Source organism: Microtus pennsylvanicus, chromosome 1 (genome assembly GCF_037038515.1).
Source record: "Microtus pennsylvanicus isolate mMicPen1 chromosome 1, mMicPen1.hap1, whole genome shotgun sequence".
In the NCBI taxonomy this organism is placed as follows: domain Eukaryota; kingdom Metazoa; phylum Chordata; class Mammalia; order Rodentia; family Cricetidae; genus Microtus; species Microtus pennsylvanicus.
The window spans coordinates 189,939,439-189,964,036 of record NC_134579.1 but is presented as its reverse complement, the minus strand read 5'-3'; the positions used below and the strand labels follow the sequence as shown (position 1 = coordinate 189,964,036).

General features: G+C 39.0%; 1 protein-coding gene across 8 annotated transcripts in view; it reads right to left on the bottom strand.

The window, feature by feature from the left end:
- The window catches only part of Eya4 (EYA transcriptional coactivator and phosphatase 4), a 253,623-nt gene that overhangs the window by 66,125 nt on the left and 162,900 nt on the right, over window positions 1–24,598 (bottom strand). For all 8 annotated transcript variants that reach the window (XM_075947640.1, XM_075947653.1, XM_075947633.1 and 5 more), the window contains one exon: window positions 1,023–1,147. In XM_075947640.1, the coding sequence (XP_075803755.1) occupies window positions 1,023–1,147 (125 nt within the window). The remainder of the gene's footprint in view (window positions 1–1,022; window positions 1,148–24,598) is intronic.

Below are 24,598 nucleotides of genomic sequence, written 5' to 3'. Positions count from 1 at the left end.
ATGAATTAGCTGAAATTATAGATGCGAGTTTAGAGACAAATAAACAAAGGAAGTGTTAATCTACAAAGGGTTTGGTGTAACACATCATTAAATGCAGGGTAGGTTGCAATGCACACAACTGAACAAAGAAAACCATGGACTTCAGATTAATTGGGAAGGGTGTATCAATCTCACAGATTTATTTAAAATGTAAAAGAAAATATGATGTGGCAAATGCTGATTTCTGGCACTATGAGTAGTTTTCTAAGTAAAATAGGTTTTGCATAAATCTGACTTTGGTACCTAGGCTGAATCTACAAAATTCAGCATGATAGTGAATAATATATGAAAAACTTTCATATTGCTTGTGGGTATATATTCTGTATTATCTCTAACTATACATATTTTTACACAGTTGGATCATATGTTCTCACAAGCTAAATGCATTCCTTAAAATTAATAAAAGACAATATTTCAAATAACTACTTATTGTTGCCATAGGTTGTATCATAATTATGATTTAATAAAATGAGAATATTATCTGGGAAAATATGCTATTCTCTTTCATGTAAGTGCTAGGTATCATATTATTATTTTTTAAAATGCAGCAGATATAAATATTTTATTGCATTTTAAGTCCATTGCAAGACTCACCATTTTAATGAAAAATGTTAGGGTAACATTTTTTTTAAAATTTAAACTAAAACAAAAATATTCAATTGCAAATTTATGCAAACATCCATATGTGATGTCTTTTATTCACAATTTTTAAATTCTGTGGATTATTTACAAATACAAAAAAAGGTAACCTTTTGAATTTTTTTTAAAACGTTTCTCAGAAAAATCTAGTCTCACAGCTATAGATAAAGGATTCAATGTTTATGATAAGTAGAATACTTAATCATACACTAGCTGGATAATCCTTGGATACAATTTTGATTATGGCATCAATAGTAGGATAGTTATTTATTAACAACCCCTGACATATAAACTTAAAGCAAACACTTAGATGTGAGTCTGGGCATCTCTGGGATGGCACTTACCTCCTGTCCCATTTGTTGTGACTGACGTGCTGCTGAGACTGGATTTATCCAGTTTAGAGCCCCCATGTGTATCACTGCCTCCTACCAACGCATGGGGACTCGCTAGGTCTTGCATTTCCATAGACCTGTTGGAATAGGAGGCAACAGAGATCAAACTAAAATTTCAGCAAATATTTTTCCCTTTGAAATCTTTGATTGCTCATGTGTGTCAGTGACAGTAGAATTAAAACAGGACCGGATTCCACAATGAGACTGCATGATTTACTTTTCTGTGCAAAATCCTACACACATGTTCCATGTAATGATGCAAAGAAATGAGCAGACTCCAATCATGACCATCCATGTTGGCACTGACGGCTTCCTGAAATAATCACCTCTGGTACCAACACAAAGGATGGAGAAAATGTTTAACTCCCATAACTTGTAATCAGTAGCCATAAATAAACTGAATTCAAAAGCAGAGAAAATTCTAGAGACCTTCTTGATCCAAGTGGCTTAAAAACAAACTTGAGGCTGATAACCAGATCTGTAACACTTCTAACAACCACAGAGGAAGAGGAGACTGAGACATGATTTTGCTTCCGACAATGTGGCAAGAAATACACTCAACAAATCTGAGGTCCTGAAAGGATGAACGTTTTCTGACAAAATTAAAGGAAGAAAGGCACAACTCTATGAACATGATTGGAAATCCTAGATGTGATTTCACAATGGTCAACATTTTAAATAAGATCTACAAATAAATACCTTAAAAATATTTTATTACCAATGTGACTTAACGTACAGGACTTCATAGTAAGTATAGAAATAAGTTATTTTCAGTTATATATGGAACACTGCTAAAAGGACTATGCTGGTCTACAAGATAAATACTAGCAGGACTTTAAATGTAAATCTTATAGACTATATTTAAAACCCAAACCTTTCCAAATTAAATGTTATACTTCTAAGTATAAACTTCCTAAGAATAATTACAAAATAAATGCAAAACAATGTACGTGACACAATAATAGTAAAAATACATCAATTCAAAACATGTGGTATATAAATATAGTGATTTAGTAAGAAATAAGGGAGGGGCTTAAAAATTGATGATCTACATTTCCACCCAAGACACTAAAACCTGGAAAATAAGGAGATACCAGTACGAGGAAACAATAAAAAGAAGAAATTTTGAAATAAAAAGTTACGTGATCAATACAAATGATTTTTGACTCCAGAAGATCACTAGAGACAATGGTGGTATACAAAGAATGGGGAAATAGAAATGCCAAGCCAAAGAACTTAAGGATGGATAAAACTGATGAATTTCTTGAAAGGTCAAACCTGGCCCAGTAAAAATGTAGTAAATCCCCAAACCAATTATCAATAAGAAATTCCAGGGATAAACTGAAAAACAAAAAAGAAAGGTTAGACAGGAAAATGCCTGCTTGGCAGGCATAAAGAACCGTGTTCAAATCCCCAGCACCTATGCGAAGGTTGTGCAAGGAGGGCCATGCCTGCAATGCCAAAGCCTGGCAGTGGAGATATGCACTCCTCAAAGGTACTGGCCAGTTAACTAAATTAGTGAGCTTAAGGTTCAAGAAGATAGCCTGTCCCGAGAATGGAGTCAAGAGGCATCCCCAAAATCACCCAAAGTTTTTCCCTGTGCTTCATGTGCTTGTGCTCACACAAGACACCTCCATGCACGTGAACTCATCCTCTCCACTGAACATATATGTACTCCACATAGACATGTCACACACAAAAAAGTATGCTTTAAAAATTGAAACACAAAGATAACTCTGGAGATACTCCACTAATAAATGCTAACAAACATTTGAGGAAAAACAATACAGTTGGAGTAGGAGGGAATTCTTATCCCAAATACAACCAAGAAGATAGTACTATCAAATAGAAACCAGCATGGAAAAGGAAGCTGTATTATGACCAGTGTGGTTTATTTTAGAAGTGCAAGATATCTTTAACATCTGGAGACCTATGTAATGCAATATATTAATGGACACTAAGTCCATGGTTGCAAAGATGTACTGGATATGGTTCACTTTTCTTTTACATTGTACATTCTAGGTAAACCAAGGTGTTTTCCTTCATCTGAAGAAAAACTATTCCTGAAAATGTGAACAGCTTGTACCACATTTCATGAAGAAATACTGGATTATTTCAGCACAAGGAAACAGATGTGTATTTTCCACTCTGGCACAGTGTTCATGCAACAGAAAATAAAATAGTAATAGGAAATAAAGATAGAAAGCTAAATGATGTTCAGAAGTCTAAGGAGGATCCTCTTTAATTCATATCTGTATCAGTTATTACTTTTGTTTTTGTAGAGAAATTTGAAATCTATTGAGCGAATTTCCCGAATGTCAAAGCCACAAGGACTTTGCTAGAAGTAAACAAAAGCAAAAAGTGTCTTTATCTTCAATTGGATCATAGTTTAGACACTGAGCTATCAAGATGGTGGGTCATCAAGGGAACCGGAAGTTGAGCTGCTCATAATGCGGCTACAGCTCAGCATGTCTCTAGAAGGTTCTTGAATGATCATATACTTGCCTTAACCACCATGTAACAGAAAGGGTTGGTGTTTTGGGAAACATTAACAAAAGAAAACCAATACAATTCTTTAGAGTTCATGGAGCTTCCTTATGCTTCAGAAATCGGAATCAGAGGAATTCAGGAAATCTGACCCCTAGTGGAGGAAAAGAGCATTATCTAGAAGCAGGCTTCTGTATGAAGTAGGTGTTAGAACCAGACTTGGATAGCCTCCATCTAGGGCAATATTCTTTGTATATGTTGTCACCTTCTGTACTACTCTACTGACAGAAAACAAGTAAAAATTAATTCTTGGGCCCTGCTAATTAGAGATAAAACTCCAGACAGATGCTTGTGGTGTGTATGTGACCAATAGCATGAGGAACACTGAAGGAGGCTTGAAACAGACATCTTAGAAGTAACAGAGATGACTTCTCTATCAGGCAAACAGATGCTGTGTTCACGGGACCATTTATCGTCTGCTGATTCTCACTGGTATCCTTTCACAGTAATAAACTGCAGCCATCAATCAGTCAGCATCATCTGAATTACGTGAGTAGCCGGGTGATGGTGGCACACGCCTTTAATCCCAGCACTCGGGAGGCAGAGGCAGGCAGATCTCTGTGAGTTCGAGACCAGCCTGGTCTACAGAGCTAGTTCCAGGACAGGCTCCAAAGCCACAGAGAAACCCTGTCTAGAAAACCAAAAGAAAAAAAAAAGAATTACGTGAGTCCTTCCACCAATCACTGAGCCTGAGGCTGGAGATGTGGATCCTCCCACTTATAGAGCAACCCTCATGGACTCAGATTTCTACTAGATGCCTTAACTGGTTCTCAGTACAAACAAAAGCTTCTCCACATGAGAAGAGGCTCTGCCTTGGGATTTAAGGTTTAGAATATTAACAATCCATTGATGGGACAGACAGCAATGGAAACTTAAAAGAGTCAGCAATTTTTCTTTTCTGAAATTGCTAGCTGATTTTTGATTGGTTCAAATAAGGATCCCCAAGGGAGACTTCTAGTCAGTGGTATTACTAAAGACTGACTCTTCGCCAGTTTGGACTATGTAAAAGATGGGTAAGCCAGGAAAATCAGTCAGGAATGAAAGAATGGCTCAAACACATCAGAAAGGAGTGGAGAGAAAACACAACATGCTGGAGGAAGGCCGCTTGTTCATCCTGGCTGCCCAGAACTAAAATAATTACACAGAAATTGTATTAATTAAATCACTGCTTGGTCCATTAGGTCTAGCTTCTTATTGGATAACTGTTACATATTAATTTAACCCATATTAATTTTTATTAATCTGTGTATTGCTACATGGCAGTGGCTTACAGGGCAAAGTTCCAACCGGCTGCTGCGTGGCTACAAGGCTTCTCTCTGACTCCACTCTCCCCCAGCATTCCATTTAGTTTCCCCCACCTAGCTCTGTTCCCCTATAGCTCTGCTATAGGCCCAAAGAAGTTCCTTTATCAACCAATGATATTCAAAGCATACAGAGGCAAATCCTGCATCACCTCCCCCTTTCTGTTTAAATGAAAAGGAAGGTTTTAACTTTAGGGGAATCCTGCATTAAAACATGGTGTTTCTTCAGAACAACAAAAATTAGCCTGTGACATAAATACAACCCTAGCAGGTTGCAGTCCAATCCACGGGAAACAAAAATGCATTCCAGTGGAAATTCACAGTGTAGCTCCTCGGTCATATTTGTTTTAGTGGGTTAAAATGTCCTACAATTAAAGAAGCCTTTAGCAAACAGAAATATAACATTATTACCATGAGTCTAGAAGTATCTTTCTATAGTATCTCCTTGGTAAGACATTTAATCGTCAAACCAGACACTTTCAAAGTTCAATAGTAATAGAATATTTTTTTGAAAGTTACCAAAGTCAACACGAACATCTATTTTTCCCCACATAACACTATATGTTATGTTTAAATGTGACTCTATCTCTTAGGATGTCTATTTCAATCTGCTTTTAATGACCATTATATCATCGGGCTTTTAAACATCAGAATCTGTCTGGGCAATTTATATAACTGAACTTAGTCTTAACCTGAAGTGGTCATTAAAAGAGAAGAAATGAGATAATTCCAAGGTTTAGGGATTAGCTTCTTGATTCTTTCCTCTAGTCTTTGCTTGTAGCACTGACAGAATTTGATGTGAATGTTCTGAAGAATCTGTCCTCTTCGAACCCCTTTGTTAAGGGCAAAGTTTAACTCTGTGTACTGTAGAATCAATTCCAACTCAGACACCGTGATTCACTCTTTGCTGAGCCTGGTGATGAGTCAGGGCCCGGTTATTTATAGAGTCCCTCCATCAGCTGTTCAGGACCCAAGAAATGCAAAAGTGTCCTTAACTCCACAACGCTGTCACAACAGCTGCTGCTCTTTGTAAGAAATGGAAGTTCTAGGGACAAGGTTCGAGATCCCAACTTCTCATTGTCTCCCTAGACAAACTGCGCTCTGGCCGACCACTGGATGAATGCATATGAAGATATGGGTTTGGTGTGTGCTCTTCAAATAGTATCACAACATAAAGGTCTATTTTCCCTAGCTGAAAAACAGGAAGAAGATGTTTCTCATCTGACTTCAGTGCAAGGCTCCGGGAGAGCAGCGGCTGCTTTCTGTTCTATGCTCTGTCCCACCCCACTCCTGTGATGATGACACAGAGCCTCTAGCCATGATAACACATGAGAATAGCATAACAATAGAAAAGAACAAGCAGATCAAGTGACTGGAGCTACTTGAAGTCAGATTCGATGTATAGAGAATTCTGCTTGGGTATCTCTGTTCTAGGCACAGTTCTAGGACAACAAGGAGCTTTCAGGCTATCAATACAAGGATGGAATTAGTTCTATGATGTGAATGTGTGGTGTTGAATTTTCACATGTATGTGTGTGTGGCGGGGTGTTATACACATACACACACGTGCACATATAAAACTTGAGATTTCCTCAAATGAGTATGTATATGTGTGTTAGAGAGAAAGAGATGGAGCAGGGATAGGGAGGGAGACAAGGAAGGAGGAAAAGAGAGGAAAGAGAATGCTTCTACATGGATGCAAAATCAATTGCAAATGAAACCAAACTAATAAAGCCACTTGGTCAGCTGATGTCCAGGAAAACAGAGCACTTGAGTATTGGCTCTTGTTTTCTGAAAAAGCACAGGCCTAAGAAAACATCACCATCAACACCAGGTCACCTTCAGCCAACATATTTCTGAACCGCCATCTAGAAGATCTTGCCAATGCTGTGGCCCTGAGACAGGTTCTCTGCTCGCCAAAGTGACAGACACCTCTGTACCACTTGGTACCTGTGCTACTGAACTGGTGGACAGGTAGCCCCAGGAGAAGGCCTCCACCAACTTATTTGTCCAAACATGGTCGGAACTGAATGAGCTGTGCTGCCATGGAACCCTGGGAGGAGGACCTCCTGATCTTTGGTAAGAAGGATCAGAGAATGGACTGTGCAAACCATGGGGAGCTTTACTATTCTCCAGCACCTTTACAACTGTCTCAAGGCCAACTTGAACATTCACAGTGTGGAACTCATTTGTCAGAATGATCTCACTCCCTGTAGCCAAAGCAAATAGAGGCAGGAACATACTCTTCTCTGGATACTTTTACAGCCCCCTTTTTTCAGGGCTCACAACTCTCCACTTGAAGCCTGGGACTCTCTCTCTCCTCTCTCTTCTCTTCTCTTCTCTTCTCTTCTCTTCTCTTCTCTTCTCTTCTCTTCTCTTCTCTTCTCTTCTCTTCTCTTCTCTTCTCTCCTCTCCTCTCCTCTCCTCTCCTCTCCTCTCCTCTCCTCTCCTCTCCTCTCCTCCTCCTCCTCCTCCTCCTCCTCCTCTTCTTCTCCTTCTTCTTCTTCTTCTTCTCTCTCTCTCTCTCTCTCTCTGTCTCTCTCTCTCTCTGTCTCTCTTTCTCTCTCTGCCTCTTTCTTACCTTGAATTTGAACAAATTATTCTATTCATATAAAACCTGAATTCTCCACCTCTACTTCAATAACTGTGAGCCAATACTTCAAACTAATGGGAGGAGGTCTAAATCTTGGTTTTCCAAAGATTCCTTTCACTGGCAAACAAAGAAAAGAATGAAACTCCCCCAGATACCTCAAGTGTTATTTGAACGGTGCAGGAGTCAAATTTCCATAAGATTGGTTACAAACCATGGTTAATGAAGCAGGAAATTGTTTTCTTCTAGCAAGTAGTGGGGTAAAGCCATAGGCCACAATCAAAACATTCAATGCCATCAATTACCACCAAGAAATATATCAACTCTTAGGCTAGGGAGACGCTTTGCCAGGAGCAAACATTACATAGGATAAATGTTTTCAGTACTGGAGTGTTGAATGAGCAAAAACAAAGCACTGGTGTAATGCACAAAATGAAGATAGTTGCCTATTAAATAATTGAATTTCTCTTTCTAGAGGGACAACACATGTCCTTCGATGGAAAATGCCGTATTTTGCTTGAGGCTGAGTGTAGAGTTAAGATCCAGTACCGTTAACTCTAATCTGAGCATTAAACCTCACCTCTGTCATTTACTGGTCATGGGATCTTAGGGTCAAACTGAAGTTGATAAGTAGATCCAATATAATTTGATGTGAAGATTAAATATCCATAGGTGATAAATAAGCTTGCCCTCATAAGGTACCTTTAGTTTAGTGGAGTGCATACTTAGAAAGTGTTTTCTCTTAGTCCTGTCTTCAGTGTTGACAGCACACACCTGCTCTCTTTCATTTCAGATAATGTACAATATTAGAAAGTGTTGTTCCATACTTTTCTTGGGATTTCAGATCTGGAAGAAAACATTCCCTTTGACATCAGTCAGATTAAATCTTCCTTCCTAAAACAGCCCTTTTGCTCTTTGTCTCTGCCTTCTAGGCACTAGGATTAAAGGCATGTGCTACCACACCTTGAAGTCACAGAGGAAACAGCCCTTTTGCTATCAAGAAAGCATGATAAAATGACTTTCCCTTGTCCGATTGAGCATTTTCCCTTCTTTCAGCCTCCTTAGGCCATGGCAAGCTTCATCTTCCAGCAAGGAAGATGTTATTAGCCATCTGTAGATACACAGTTTATGTAGATGTGCAATTACCATCCCCCAAATGGAAAAGTTTGGGTGACTCTCCCTTTGGACTATCCTCTGGAGTCTACATGAGTTCGTTCTTTCATCTGATAGCCTTAACTTCAGCTTCAACAGGGTCCAGGAATTCCCCCTGCCTGTCCAAGCAGATGCTGCAGAGCTTCGTGGCTTTACCCATCACTACCCAAGAGTTTGACATTTGGCTCCTAAATGGATAGCTTTAAAGCCTTCCTCAAATAAAAAAAAAAAAAAAACAGGGTATGGGGCTCAACATGCAGTTTAATTCTCTTCTGCTAAAAACAAATTCTGCACTTCAGTGTTCTTGTCTTTAGTACTACGTCACTATGATATTGCTCAGTGTGACATCAATAAAGGGGACTCAATGCAACATGAGGATACTTCTTGAAGGCAGCATGAGAAGTTCATCCCCAGATTTCTCTCCTCTGGAGAGAAGGCACCGAAGTAACACAAGTTCTGACATCAGATCTATGTGTTCTAATTTTTTCCTCCTAAATAAGCCAGAAATCTACACACACACTGTTACGATCTGTATTAGCACGCCCACTGGCACACCTCCTTTCTTACACTGCCATCACAAAAAGACGAGGGGGCTCTCCCACGATGCTCTCTGTTTAGGGAAACTAAGTGGCAGTCTCGTGATCATTGCCCTCTGATGATTTACTCTTAACCATTAAGAATTTAATTTTGGAGTCAACAATTTACAAGAAATCCAGTGGTGGACAATTTTTTGTGTCATATAAAGGAACAATAATGACAGTGTAGGTGGGGGAAATTTCACAAACTCCATTCCTAGATGAAGAGCTACAGGCAATCTATGGCTGAGAGAGGGAGAATCGGTTTTCTTCAGGAACAAGCTACCTGATAGGGTTTCCAATCTCCAGTGGTCTGCTCTCAACACACACACATATACATATACTAGCAAGCCTAGATGAACTCAGTACGTTACACACACACACCAGTAACAATAAAGAAGAGGTCTTGAATTTCAGAGAGGGGGCACAGCCGTAGTTGGAGTGGAAAATGAATGGGTGGAATGATGCCCATATAGTATTTTTTATATATTTGCACATAAAATTCTCAAAATCTTAAAAGTAAAAAAAATCAAAAGTCAGTGAGTTATTCTTAAGTAAAACTGATAATAAAAGACACACTAGGAAGGCGCTCCATCAGTACTAACTGGGAAAGTGGAACGTGAGGTTCAGTTCATGATCACTACCTTGAAAAAGTTAATGGGTGCGTATAGATGGTTTTCCAAATACCTTCTCAGGTTTACAAGGCTTACTAAATAACACTGAGCCTCTCCCTTCGACAGGCATTCTCTACTCCCTTCCTCTCTGGGCCAAGACATTTTGTATCTTTATGAGGTTACTCAACCCATTCACTTTGAGCTAGGAAGTTAGCACCTGCCACGGGGACTCAGAATGTGAAATGCGATGAGAGAGCCCTGTGATAAGTGTCTGACCTGAGCAAACAAAAATAAAACCTTTGAGTAAATGAAGAAAACGCAGCGATAATCAACGCAGAGTGCTGGGTAGTCTTTAACATAACTGCGGGTAATTTCCGTCCTGCTAAAAAAAGTCACGGCGTTTGTATACAATTCACAGAACAGCAGTGCCAGATGATGTCAGGAAATGTCCCCACCCCCTTTGCCCCTTCCTTAGGACACTGTAATAGGATAGTCTCCACGGGGGAAAAAAAGGTCAACAAGCCATCTCAGCAATAGGACCCTGTGGCCCATTTCTCATCTGGCGTAATAGTTCGCGGAGCAGCTTCCACACAATGCAGCGCCCTTGAAATCGCAGTAGCTCAGCACTGTGGTCAGTGCCAAAGAGCAAGATGAGAAACGGGGCTGATATAAATATTCAATTGGGAAGTTATGGCCAATCTCCTTGTACTGTGTGGTTAGTGCAACTCAACACTACTCCACCTGGTCCCTACTGGCTCCCTCATGTCTACCAGGGGCTGGCAGCTGGGAAGCAGCCTGGGCCTGGGAGACCTTTTAATTTGCGGTGTGATCGCAAGGGTAGGCAGAAGGGAAGATAATGCATGCGCTAGGATTCCATTACAGAGTGGTCTCTTTCCAGGTGGGAAGCACCCTTGCCTGCCCAGTACTCAATGCGGCCATTTGTTAAGATCCCTTAGGAGATGATTGACAGTTTGCAAACACCGGGTGCAGAATAAAATGCTGTGTTCTTCTCTGAAGATGAAGGTCTTGGCAAAATAGTAAGAATAAGCAAATGGAATGAATAATTTGTTAGATTTATGTGCATCCTTGTAACCCAGGCTGTAGGCGTTGAGCCTTGAATTCATAGTATTCCTGAGGACACCTTGACCTTACGATCTCCTACCTCCCAAGTTTTAATTTTCAATTATTTTCCAAAACAAGATGACTTTGTAACTTCTTCATATAAAATACAAATAGCAGTTTCCAAAATCTGAAATAAGCATGTAAAATGTAGGATGAGAGAAACCTTGGATCACGGTCTCAAGCATCTCTGCCCCCAAAAGCATTTTAATAGTGCAGACATTCAGATGTGTCCTAATCATGAGCATCTAAAGAGAACACAAGGAGTTTTATGTTTAAATCATCTAATAGTCTGGAAACCTGACAAGACAAGCATCACATCAGATTTCATTTACAGTAATATGCCACCTTGCCTTTCATTTTAAGGACACGGACCTCAGCAATCTGTGGCAACTTGTCAATGATGAAGGAGAGAATGCACTTGTACGTGTTTCATCTACTAGCTAACTAGAAGAGTAAGGGATGCTTAGAAAATGTGAGTTAGAATATTTCTACACAAATAGTGATGCTAATTACAAACCAAATTATCTACTTATTAACCTTGACTTGGAGGTGTTATTGCCAACTCTCTTAGATTTACAGTGAGTTTATATTTTAGTATATTCCCTCTAGATTTTTCAATACCTTAAGTAAAAATGCATTAAATACATATAATTAATGAATATGCTAACTTGAATTAGCCTACCTTAAAGGTGCTGAGAATGCTTCAGAGTTTATAGTTCGGCAAAATCAGGTGAGAGGAAGCTTCTCTTAACTGTTGAATATCTCCTGCAATTCATTATTATTCTTAAACTGAAACCGTGGCTGTACAGGGGGCATGCTTTTACACCATTAGAAACTCAAGCAATCATCTCCAGTAAAACCATTACAAATCGGTGAGCATCTATTTCCAAATTGTATAACATTTCTTCCAAGTTTGCTACTTCTTTGCCTTGTTTCCATGCTTGGCTAGCTGTAGTCTACTCAGAGCAGGAACAAAGGGCAATGTTTTAACTTTATGTCTCAGAGCCACACTTGCTTTAGAAGAACCAGTTTTACTGTGGTAATGATGGCACTGGCCAATTCCTCTAAACCAAGGCTCCCATTTTCACCATCAAGTCTTCTCATTTCTCTTAGTTAGAGCCATTCCCAAATTCCTTTTTCTTACTCATGACATAACACCTGATACTCTAATTCTTTGACTTCATCCTCTAAGTGATGCCCCTACTCCCAGAATTCCAAGTCCTTTCCACCTTTCCCCAAAATACTTGCTCTTCTCCAAACCTGCCCAATGCACCCCCAGGTTAAACCTGATATGCTTTTCTTCTCTCTGAAACATGGGCTTCCCATATACCCTCTATTATACTCAGATGTCCCCTGTCCAAAGATTTCCTTCCCTGCCATCTTTATTTAGAACAGCAGCTCTATCACATAGTGGGTGCCAATCATGTCCTCACACAATTTTATTCTTCTCTATGGCAACTCTCACCCTGACATACTGTATGTGTTGTTTCTGTTTCTCCCTCTCCCTCTCTCCCTCCTTCTCTCTGCAATGCGTACTGCCTGAGAACAGGGACTCCTGTTCATTGTTCTAATCTCCAAAAGCTTGAATTGGGCTAGAGCTGAATTAACATTTGCTGGAAAAACAAACAAAATTCCCGCAACCAGCATTGGACTGACTTAGCTAGACATAGTTGTTTCATCTTATCTCACTGCTCCACATTACAAGGTTCTTAAAAAGATTTATTTTTGTTTCATGTGTATGAGTGTTTTGCTTGCATGTATGTCTTTTCACCACCTCTATGCAGTATGAAGGAGGAGAGAAGAGAGAGCTGGGTCTCCTGGAACTGGAGTTAGACAAGGTTGTAAGCTACCTGTATGTGCTGGGGACCTTGCCTATGTTCTCTGCAAGAGCAGCATCAAGTGGTTTTGACTGCTGAGCCATTCATTCAGTCCCAATATTAAAAACTTATTGTAGGTGCTAGAAAGATGGCTCAGAGGCTAAGAGCTGCTTGGTGCTATTTAGAGGACTTGACTTCTATTCCCAGCACCCATATCAGGCTGTTCACAAGTACCTGTAACTCCACCAACAGAGGATCTGAACCTTTCATCTGGCCTCTACAGGTATCTGCATTCATGTGCATGTACACACCTGAACAAGTACTCATGCACACATTCTCTCTCTCTCTCTCTCTCTCTCTCTCTCTCTCTCTCTCTCTCTCTCTCTCTCTCTCTCTCTCTCACACACACACACACACACACACACAATCTCCTGATTTTCTGAGATTAAAAACTATCCCCTTGTCCTACTCTTCTCCAACTGCTAGGGATTCTGGGCTTGAAAAGGTGACAGATTTCATGCGAATGGTCACTGGTATAATCTTCACCACAACTGGTTTAAAAACACTGCAATTAGAATTCATAAAGGGACTTCTGGGTAGCTGCTTCCTAATTACTGATCTGATTTGGGATTTCATTTGATTTTGTCCTGTTCCCTCCATTCTTTCTCTGCCTGCACTTTGTTATTTTCCAGTGACTTCCCAGACTATAGCCTCTCAAAGCCCACCTAATCCATAGGTAGTGAGCTTTATTGACTGGTTATGACCTTGTACTTTTGTATTATTGGTTTTTATTGAGCTCAACATTTTTCTCTACTCCCTTCCCCGTCTCTCCCCTCCCGCTTCAACCCTTCCCCAAGGTCCCCAGGCTTCCAATTTACTCAGGAGATCTTGTCTTTTTCTATATCCCACGGAGATTAGATGGATGTAAGTCTCTCTTAGTATCCTCATTGTTGTCTAGGTTCTCTGGGATTGTGGTTTGTAGGCTGGTTTTCTTTGCCTTATGTTTAAAAACCACCTATGAGTGATTACATGTGATAATATGCCCTTGTTCTTTTCCCATTTCGTTTTACCTGAAGAATCGAGTTTGCACAGGTAATCATCTCTCGCCAACAAAGATCAATGCTTCTGTAAAATTAATCCAATATCAGTTCTAAAAAAAGGAAACCTAATTCTGCTTCCAAATCAGTGGCCATTTCAGAAAACATCTTCAGGTAACTCAGTCTGTGCCCATGGAACCTAAGACATAGACTGGTTACCAGGGTGGATTCATTTTCATTCTTCTGCAAGAGCTTCCATACCAAACCATCTCTTGGCTGTATGGGAATGAGGAGCACATAGTACCAATTTTCTGCCAGTCAAATTATTCTCATGAAAGGAGTAAGGAGCACATGGCAGATGGAAACTGTGGAGGGCAGGGTAGATAGAGACAAAGGAGACTGTTTCCTTGATGAGATCACTGAGCTCCTGGGTCAGCTCTTGGAGGCCACTTCGTCTTTGGAATTCTAGATATGTGAACAATAGGTAACAATCACTCCTTGTTCAAAGCTAGGTGAGCCAGTTTCTTCCATTACTTGTATTTGAAAACATTTTCAGTGATACAACTAACTGTTCTTGGTTTCTTGACGTAAGGTTTGGCCATCAATTTCCAGTCTTTTTTAGGGACATTCTGGTTATCTTAAACTTTTTTATGTCCTTATCTTGCAGACTTAGCTATTCATTTCATCTCATGCAAAATAAGCACCCTTTGGTGGTAATTATATTCGTATTTATGTTTTCATATGTTGGTTTTGGTTGTTCTTGTTACATGTTTGTTTTCTAACCAGTTTCAAATCTATCTCTCATTGGTCCTCATATTTTTTTCTGAACACCAATCAATACCTTTCATAGCTCCAATTTTATACTGTCATCCTCAGCGATTCTTCAGATTCTTCTAATTTCATACATTTACAGCTAAAAACATTAGCTTCCTCCTCCCACACATATTTAATTGTATGGTTGGACTGAACATGTAAATCAAAATCCTGTGTGTTCCTTCCACAGTCTTTACTCAGTTAATCTATGCCATGATGAATTCTGCCTAAATAAATTCCAGAGTATTCACTCCTTTTGTCCTAATCCTAGTTTACATAAATTCTTGCTAATTATTCACATAAACCATTTCATGGGGCTGCATTTGGGTGACCACACTATCACAAAGAATTTTCACTCATCACTTTTGCCTGTGATGGCTGCTCTGTCCTCACTTCCCCAGGAAGGACAAACCACTTCCTGTTTGGTGTTTGTCTTCCCTGTACCTTTTCTCCCAGAAAATCTCAGGAATTTCTTTCCTCAAATTCATCCACAAATTATGTCACCTTCCTCCCTAGGCCTCTCTCCTCCCCAGTCTTACAGGGCTATTCTGTGGTTCCAAATCAAATATCTAATAAAAAAGCTTCTGCATTCCTATGTTAAGGCTAAGTGATAATGGCATGATTTCTAAAATTTTTAAATTTTATGTGCATGGTTATTTTGCCTGCAGATGTTTTGGGGCATCACATGAAAGCCTGGTGTTCCTGGAGGCCACAGCAGATGTCAGATCCCCTATAACTAGAGTTATAAATGGTTGCAAACTGCTGGGGATTGAACATGGGTCTTCTGGAAGAAAAGCCATTTCGCTTCATCTCCAGTCATCTCTCCATTAGTATTAGAGTCCCGAAGTTGTAAATTTATTTTGGCGTATAATTTAGGAAAGATATAATCTAATATATGGCAAATATAACTATAACTGGTATGTATTTTTGAGTTAAAATATTCTCATTTTATTTTCACGTTCTACCTCTTTAGACATGTATTAGAGCTATCAAGTTATTCTTAACCAATATTAATAAATATAAGCTCTGTAAAAGGTATATTTCTTTAATTGTCACTGTTCTTAAACTCAGAGTTAATTAATGATCCCTGTTTGTTGAGACAAGTCTCATTCTGTATGAAGGCTTCTCTTGAACTCATCATAACCCTTCTGACTCAGCTTTGGAAGTGAAAGCATGCTTGACTTAAGTTCAGAATATTTAAATGCTGTATTTAAAACAAATGAATATAGTAGTGTGAGGATCTCATGATTCTATTTAAATCACTACCTTAAAACGTAGCATATGTTAAATTTTGAAGATTTCTTCAAATATTTCTATGCCACAAAATTCTCCTGCAAAAATAAGGATTGCTTGTACTTCCACTGTGTTGTAGACAAAAACTTTCCTTTATTCATTTATTTGATAAATACCTGAGCATGTAGACCTTGGACTTTTTTGTCAACAAAACTGACAAATTTTCTATGCTTTATGGGGCTTGTGATTTAGTGTGGGATTTGGGGGAGAAAACTGCACTTACTTCCAAGCTAATTGCTGCTAGCTTTGACTGTTTCATGATGAGTTATCTCATATTGGTGATACAATTCAAATCTGAGTGCTATTGATAAAGTCATACACAAACACTCCATGGGAAATATGGCTTTCTAGTGTGAATACAGGCTCATCAGGGTATAATTAGTAAATTCAGATGGACTGAGGAGAAAGGAAAAGGTATGCAGATGAGAGGATAAGTGAGCCTTACAGCACAAGCTGGAGGGAGGGCAGTGCTTTGAAGAGAAATGGGAATAATAGGCAAACTTGAATTTCCAATGCATATTTGAGAATACAAAAAAATATTGTGAGAGTAGTTACAGCTTGAACAAAAGCTTATGAAGCATTTTGATTGACACATATTGATAATGTACAATGTGATTAAGCAATTTGCACGTACATTGAGTAATGATCAACTGAGTGAAGTTGGCATTACTTATAGAGGAGCCTAAAGACTGACGTCATGGCAGTCCAAAGTAGAAGAGGGGAGAGTGGAGACGTAGGAGAGCAGTGAGGAGTGGGGAGACCAATCAACAGGTGCAATAGTACTGTTCGATAAGAAAAGTAATGTGTGGAGTTCCAGGACCCAGCGGGGTAAATATAATTAACAATGACACATTACATAGCTACAGACTTTGAAAGCCAGGCCATGGAATATGATAGGGGAGACATGCAATGAATGTAAATCTTTGTAAGAGACTAATCTAGATAATCTGTGTTAGTGCCCTTTTGAAAATGCAGACAGTATTGACATAAGATGTAGGAAGCTGGTGCAACAACTCATGCAGGAAGTTAAGGGGATCTTGACTAATGTGATGACAGAGTTATAAATACATGGGAGGCATTAGCTATATTTTGACTAGAGGATTACACCTCAGTCTTTCATATAACTTATTTCATATTCACTGGGCACATTGCTGTGAGTTAGATCAACTTATTTGGCACATAAAGTTTATTATGTGCCTATGAAGTAACCGGTATATTATTTGTCACTAGAGTCATGGGTAAAGAGCCCCACCTTTCAAGCTTACTCTAGCCACAGTCATCAAAGGTGTTTAGAACTGCACAGAACCAGGGCAGTGAGTGTGGTCACTGTAGCAGAGAGGAGAAGCAGTTGATTAGGGGTTTTTAGGGTGAGTCAGCATAGGTGTACTAGTTAGTAATGGTGAGCTAAACAGTTCTCAGGTTTTGACCAGAGATAAATTAGAAGGTAGAAATATAGGTATCTTCAAAAGCAAATGTTGTGTAAAAGTATAATTCATTAAGATTCCTATCAGTCTAACTATTTTTGCATCATGGAATTTGGGCACTCATTTAGTTAGTGACAAATCACCAGCATAATATAGACGCATCAACTTGGGCTCTTCTCTGCCTGTGTCAAATACACCATAGTAAGAATTATTTTAAACAATTTAAAACTGAGCAAATGAATGTGGAGAGATGAATGCAACCAAACACAATTATCAAAATGGTGTATTAGGAAAATACATGCTGACCACATGTAGGATGAACATGGACAAACTGAAGTCCAGAGGCAAGAAAAGAACTTGTTGGGGTGTTGCAAAAGATAAGGTCAAAGTCTACAAGAAAGGAAAGGCAGAAACATATGACTAGGAGCTAGGTCGGAGGCTGTTCGGCCAGAACTTGGAAACTCATTAGACACCAACAAAGACACTTCAGAAATAATTCACATTGCAGACTTGATTGCCAGAGAAGATGAATTAAACAAAAGAAGAGAAGAGAGATATTTCAGTGAATGAGAATGATTTGGTCTGGGGGTGTTCTTAGGAGGGACTCTTGGTGAGCAGTCGGGGGCCTTGGGGAAAGACATGAGTGATTTCAGTTCTGTTCACTGTTTCGTGCTCTTTGACCCCTTGCGTGTGCTCGATCTCTGCTTCTAATTAGATTTTCAGATCTTTGACAATACATACTTGCATTCTTGCGTACACAGTTACTAGATCTCTTTACATTTCAGACACTGTGCTGGGCACTGAGGAACCGTGGGGATTAATCTATCCATAATGTTTTGCTTAGAAAAGTGTAGTGGTAATTGCATTTTTCTCTAAGAGACATTAAGAGCTCAATCAATTAAACAGCTGGAAATAATATAAATGTCCATCAGCTTGTGTATGTGTAGACAAATTGTGTTACTGTTGCCTGCTATAGCAGCAACTACAAAAGAATGAGCCATCGGCACACACCTACAACATAGAGGAGCCTGAGTAATTGTGAAAAGAGATGCATAATTAGAGAAACAAGAAGAAACTACTAAAAGGCAGAGCAAACTTTCGAAGTTGATGAGTAAGTTGATTGTTCTCATGAATGCCCTTATAAAGCACGTGTTCTGTTAGGTACTTGGAATGCATATGTTTACTGAATCTCAATAAAGTTGTGTTTAGCATCAGACATTAAACTTATCTTCTTGTAATGAGTTATGCATTAAGTTTAATTATCTCCTTTAGTGTATTTGTGTTCAGGGATACTATAAAACTATAACATGGATGCAAAATTTTATTTTAAAAACTAAACATTATAAATATAAAAATGTCAATTAAAATACAAACATTCTAAGTGACTGACTCCATCCAAAGACTGTAACTTTGCAAAAGGATGAGCATTGGATCAAATCTATCAAGTTTTCAAACCACTCAAAGCTAAGTAGGGGTCAGGTCGAGCTGGAGTGTGGTGAAGGAGGTAATTCTCACACATCTGTCGAGAATGTAAAACAGTGCAGTCCATTTGGAAGGCAATGATGCGGTACCCAGTAAAGCTGACAATGTGTTTATATTACTAATGATTACGATACCAGTTTTCAATTTTCTGTTAGAACATTTGAAAATACTGGCACATGGTTATATCTTTGGCATAAATGCTGACATTTCAGACTTCAATAGCTTGCTTCCCCATCCTAGGTTTATACTTGTTTCTTTTCTGTGCCCTTGCAAGTCCTCTATTCATTTTATACAGTCACTTATGAAGCTGCTTGTATCTTAGCATCTCCCTTTGTCTTCCTTATTCCTTCTCCATACACCTACTCTCATAAAAGGCAAAGATTACTCCTTCTGCTGAGCCAGCTTGTCTCTGGGATCAGGAGCACTATGGTACTGGGCATGGAGAGATGGCAAACTTTCTGCCAGAGCCACACTATAAGAAACTCCACTGCGGCAGCATAGTCACTGTGGAAGAATCCAAGGCCATGGCTAGGCAAGCCAGATACGGAACGGGGAATTCCAAGGCCTTCTGTATAGATGGGCCAAAAAGTCCAGGGGAACAGAACACTCACTCAGTTAGAGGAGTATTTTATAAGTGCATAATTTCTATTTATCATTACTTCATGGAAATGTTTGAAATTTAGTCCACAAAATGCTTTTTATTAAACACACATGTTCTGATACTTAAAATGCTTACTAAAACTTGTCTTACATAATAAGTGCTGATTCCACACACTAAATCCTTAGATTCCTCTTTTCTCTTTAAACAGAAAAATTAGCCTATTAACATTATTTATTTGTACAAGTAGAAATTAAATATTCACCTAGAAAAGAATTCATAAACACAATAGAATGTTAGACAGTGGCTATAAAAATCGGGTAGGTTTACAGGACTTCATACAAATAAAAGTAAAGAATGTAATGTTAGATCGAACAGAAAGCAGAATTGCAAATGCCACTTTATAGATCTGTGCATTGGAAAGTCACCAGAAGGATATTTGAAAAGAAAACAACATAAGGTATATTGTCTCTAAGTTAATGAAGATATACTAAAATAAGTTAACAATAACAAACTAAGTTAATGATAAAAATAAGTTAATATAGGTTAACTTCAAAGTTCAGGATAATGTTTTCTTCAAAGAAAAAGGGGCATGGATATCTCAGGGTACACAGGTTTCTCACAGACTCTCTCTTAGCTACAGTTAAGATCTAAGAAGAACATAGAGAACATGACATGTAGGCAGAAAATGGACGCATAGATGTACTCTCTGAGATGTCATAAAGAAAAAGAAATGGGTATAGTTTAAAAACACAGATAATACCCCTCTCCAAGCAAAACAAATTATTACTAAAATGATAGTTTCATGTAAAAATAAAGATAAGAAAGTGTTGTCCTGCAGACACAGAGTGGCTTTAAACTCCACTGTAATAAGAAACAGGGGGCTGCTCATTTGTCATAGAGCCTGTATTTCCCGCCCTAGTTTAATTCCTCAGCTGTGAGGTTATGAGCATAAGAGAGCATGTGGCCAGTTGTAGCTGGATCCTGCTCTAGCCATCATGGACGCAGTTCAGCTCTTAGCTGTCGCTTCAGGACACACATCTTTTAAAGCTGATCTTTTCTAATTCACAGTTAGCTCTTGGTGAAAGAATCAATAAACATGGCTCCATCCCATCCCATAATACGATTCCCAGAATTCAGTAAAGTCCAGACTCTGCGATTTCTTTACTCTCAATGTCACTTAGAAGCCAGGAAGGGTCATCCAAATACGAGAATACTAAAATGATGAATAGCATGTCTACTTTTGAGAGTCCATATTAAATAAAACATACTGTAACCCAATTTAAAGCAAATGGAACAAATTCAAAACACTGCGGCTTGCCACAAGCCCCATGTATTAAACCTTATCCTGAATGTGATATTGCTTGATTTATTTAGATTCCCTGGCATGTTTGGATTAGCATGCTGGCCATCTCATCACCTCTTCCTGACATCTATGTAATCTTTGGATAGAAGACCTAAGCCGGTTTGAATGATATTTCTACTGAATAAATGATTCCAGGTGCAATTATGATCAGTGTGTGGAGGGAGCATCAATAACCCTTCTATGTGACACTAGTGCTGAGCACATCTGCAGGCAAGCAGGCAGCAAAGGCAGAGACGCCACTCTGATCTATTGCTCTGTTCTTGTACGATGTCGTGTTTGTACTTGTCTTCTCTCGGAAGATGTACCATCTAAGGACAAATCAAACAGAAGGATGAAGCTTCTGCCCATCTTATTTCTTAGTCATGAAACCTGATGTGGAAGACAAGCTGTGACGATAGTAGTAAGAGGTGTGAGCCAGATAAAGCTGTTACATTCTCTCTCATCTGTGGACTAAGCTCATCTCCCAAATGAGGCAGGGCTTACTCTTCTTGGACTAAACTGAGTGTCATAAGAAACCGAGTTGTCATGGTTCCTCTTCCAGGACTCACATGAACTCTGACAGGTGGTGTGTCAGCCAACTCTAGAGAAACATTTTACCACTAGTTTGGAATAATTGATTGGAGGGGTGGCAGGGAGTTTACCTAAGTGCTCAGCTTGTTTAAGGTTGTCAACATCATCTCTTTCTTTAAAACGGTTAAAGTAAAAAGAAAATTCTAGAATCTGCTCTGGGAGTCTAGTCTTGGAGCTGGAGAGACAGCTGTCAAAGCAGCAGTTAAGCTTGCCTGTTGCCCTTTGGGAGGACTGGAGTCTGATTCCAGAACCCATGTCAGGTGACTCACAACTACATGTAATTTCATCTATGAGGCATCGGACACCCTCTTCTGGCCTTCACAGGTACCTGCTTTTATGCACACACACGTACACACAATACACAAAATAAAAATTAAATAACATTTTTAAAGTTCACCTGGGCGGGCAGAAAGAACAGAACACCTGGAGGATTAGGTGTTCTTCCTCAGCTATACTCTTTTCTAGATGAATATACAACTTTCTCTCCTCTGCCCAGCAACTTCCTTCTGTATACAAACCCAACAAAATAGTTCTTATGCTGCCTAGCAAGGAAGACGGAATGAAGACAGATGTGTATTAGGAAGACACTCTTAAAGTGTAAGTTGTATGCAGAATATTACTAGGTATTATTTATAATATTTGTGATAAGGACAAAAACAATAATCTGATCAGAAAACTTTTTTTCCAGGAGGCCGTCCACCTTCTATAGCTTTCCATGTTCACTTTTCATGTGCTGCTGATCAACTCTTTCTGCAATGATGGTGATGAATGTTTGCTCTTGTTACCACAGAGATGAATGGATGAGAACACGTCCTAAATTGTGGGAATTTTTGCCTAATAAATTATGGCGATTTATTTTTCTTGACAGGTTCTCCCTATGTAGCCCTGGCTGACCTGAACTTGCAAAGTAGAACAGGCAGGCTTTGGGCTCCTTGTGATTCACCTGCCTTCTAGGTGATGGGACTGAAGGTGTGTGCCATCATGCCTGGTAAGGGGAAGTTCTCATTTTTTTTTCCTTTTGACAATATTCTGAACATAAGAACTATAGCCCTGTTTAGTGATTTTTAATGTAGAGTTATTTGCCCAACACATCCCTGTAGCTTCTCCAGTACAATAAATCATCTAAAAAAAAAAAAAACCACAATCCTCATAGTTTACACTGACAGTATTCTCATCTTTTGCAATTACAAACGGCAGCAGATTGCATCCCTAGCCAGAGTGTGATTAAAAAAAATATATCTTCTGAATTTTTAATGCAGGACATCCTTGATTCATTAGCACATTAGGACATACCTTGATTCAAGGTATTTAAGGCTAAGTACTGGAGGTGTAAAATGGAGAAATCTGTGTGCATGTCCTAAATGATGTTGAAACTACCTATGTTGCCACGGTTGCTTATTCCTGGGCTATACTTCTTTCCTTTCTAAATGACAGAAATCCTTCTGGTTTAGACAGACTGTTTCATTTCAATTATTCTTTTACTCTGAAATACATGAAGAGGTGACAGTCTTTATGGTTTATCTGTATATTGTCTTGTATTTTAATATTATTTTCATGAAAGACAAAAGCACCTCATTCACTTATGTATGTTCATCTGAAAGTGCCTTCATTGGAGGCAGAATGAGGTGTGCCAAGTTTTATAACCAAGAATCCATTTCTGACAAAGGAGCTCACAGTTTGGCTAGGAAGATCAATCAAAGGCTCGCAAACGAAAGATGACACCAGGTCCCATATCACAGAGGCTGAGTAAGGAGGAACAGACAAGATGTGTTCTGGGCGCCCTAAGGGATAAAACTATTGCTGTCACCCAAAGGAGAAGGACGGATGACAAAGGAAGTAAAGCTACACATACTTTGCAGTGGGAAATATCAACAAGGAAAGCAGGTCTCCTTTTCAAAACAGAACATGTTGGGGGCCCCATGCCTCATTGTCACAGAGAGAAAAGCTAGATTACACGCAGTTAGAAGAGCACCAGTGGAATTTAACTCCTCTACTCAGTTACTGTGAGTCTGTAGAGGCTGGACTTTCCGGAACCACACCCCAAATCTCAGAATTTAAGGAACTGATGAAAGAAACATTCAAATGCTTGCGTATAATTCAACCCTTTTTCAAGAGGAAAAGAGTATCCTCTTTCTGTATCTAAGCAGACACAGCGCACGGTCCAGAGACAAGAAGGTCAAGCCAATATCAGACTCTGTTTACACTGGGTAACATGACTAGGAAAGTCATGCCAGCAAATTCTCACTTCTTCAGGAATCACTGCTCTCAAATGAATTGTTTTATCCATTTTTGAAGTATATTTCAAATAAAAATTTATATTATTCTAATCAGTTAATGACAAAATTATAAACTTTATTACTTTCTACCCCTGGGATACATCTTTCTTTCCTGGTCTGTGTGTGGGGTGTGTGAATGTGTATATTTTCTGTGGGTTTACTGCAGGGCTGCGTGTGTGGGTGTGCACATGAAGGTGATGTTGACATTGACTTTGGGCATCTTCTCTTGTGTTATCTTGTTTTATAAGATAGGTTCTCTCATCAGATATGAGATAGGAGTTCAAGAACCAGCTGTCCAGCTGGTCCACTGCCCTTGCCCTCCCTACTCTCCCAAAGATGAGGCTACAGTCAAGTGTTGCCACAGTGACAAAATTTGAATTGTGTGCTGGGGATTTGAGCTCAGGTCTTCATGCTTGTGCCACAAGCACTTTATTGACTGAGCCATCTGCTTGGTCCCCCATAGTTTATCTTTTAATTCCTCAATATAACTGTTTAGTCTCCTGGTTTATACAACTATGCTCAGTGTCTGTAACACTATTTTCCTGGCTGATCTGTCCAAAACAGAAAGTGTTCATCTTGAAAAAAAAAACCTTCCTGTTTATGTTTTAGATTTCATAAAATGTATAGGTATACTGGGTTTCTGGTGTATTTTAATATATTAGAATATACATACATTAAAATTTTCTATATGTATATAGTTCAAAGCATGTTGATAAACATCCAAGTAAAGATGAAATCAAGATTAAAAACTGCAAAAGGGCAACCTTGTAGAAAATGTTCTTTTGCTCCTGACCATTTTTTGCCACCACAGTGAACATATGTTCAATGTTACAGGAAAAAATACCACAGTATAATGCCAAAAATAACTTCCATTAAGCATGCATAGTTCTGAGCAATTAGTGTATGTGTGGTACTGTGGTGGGCATTGTGGGGACAGGAGATTTGTGTGAC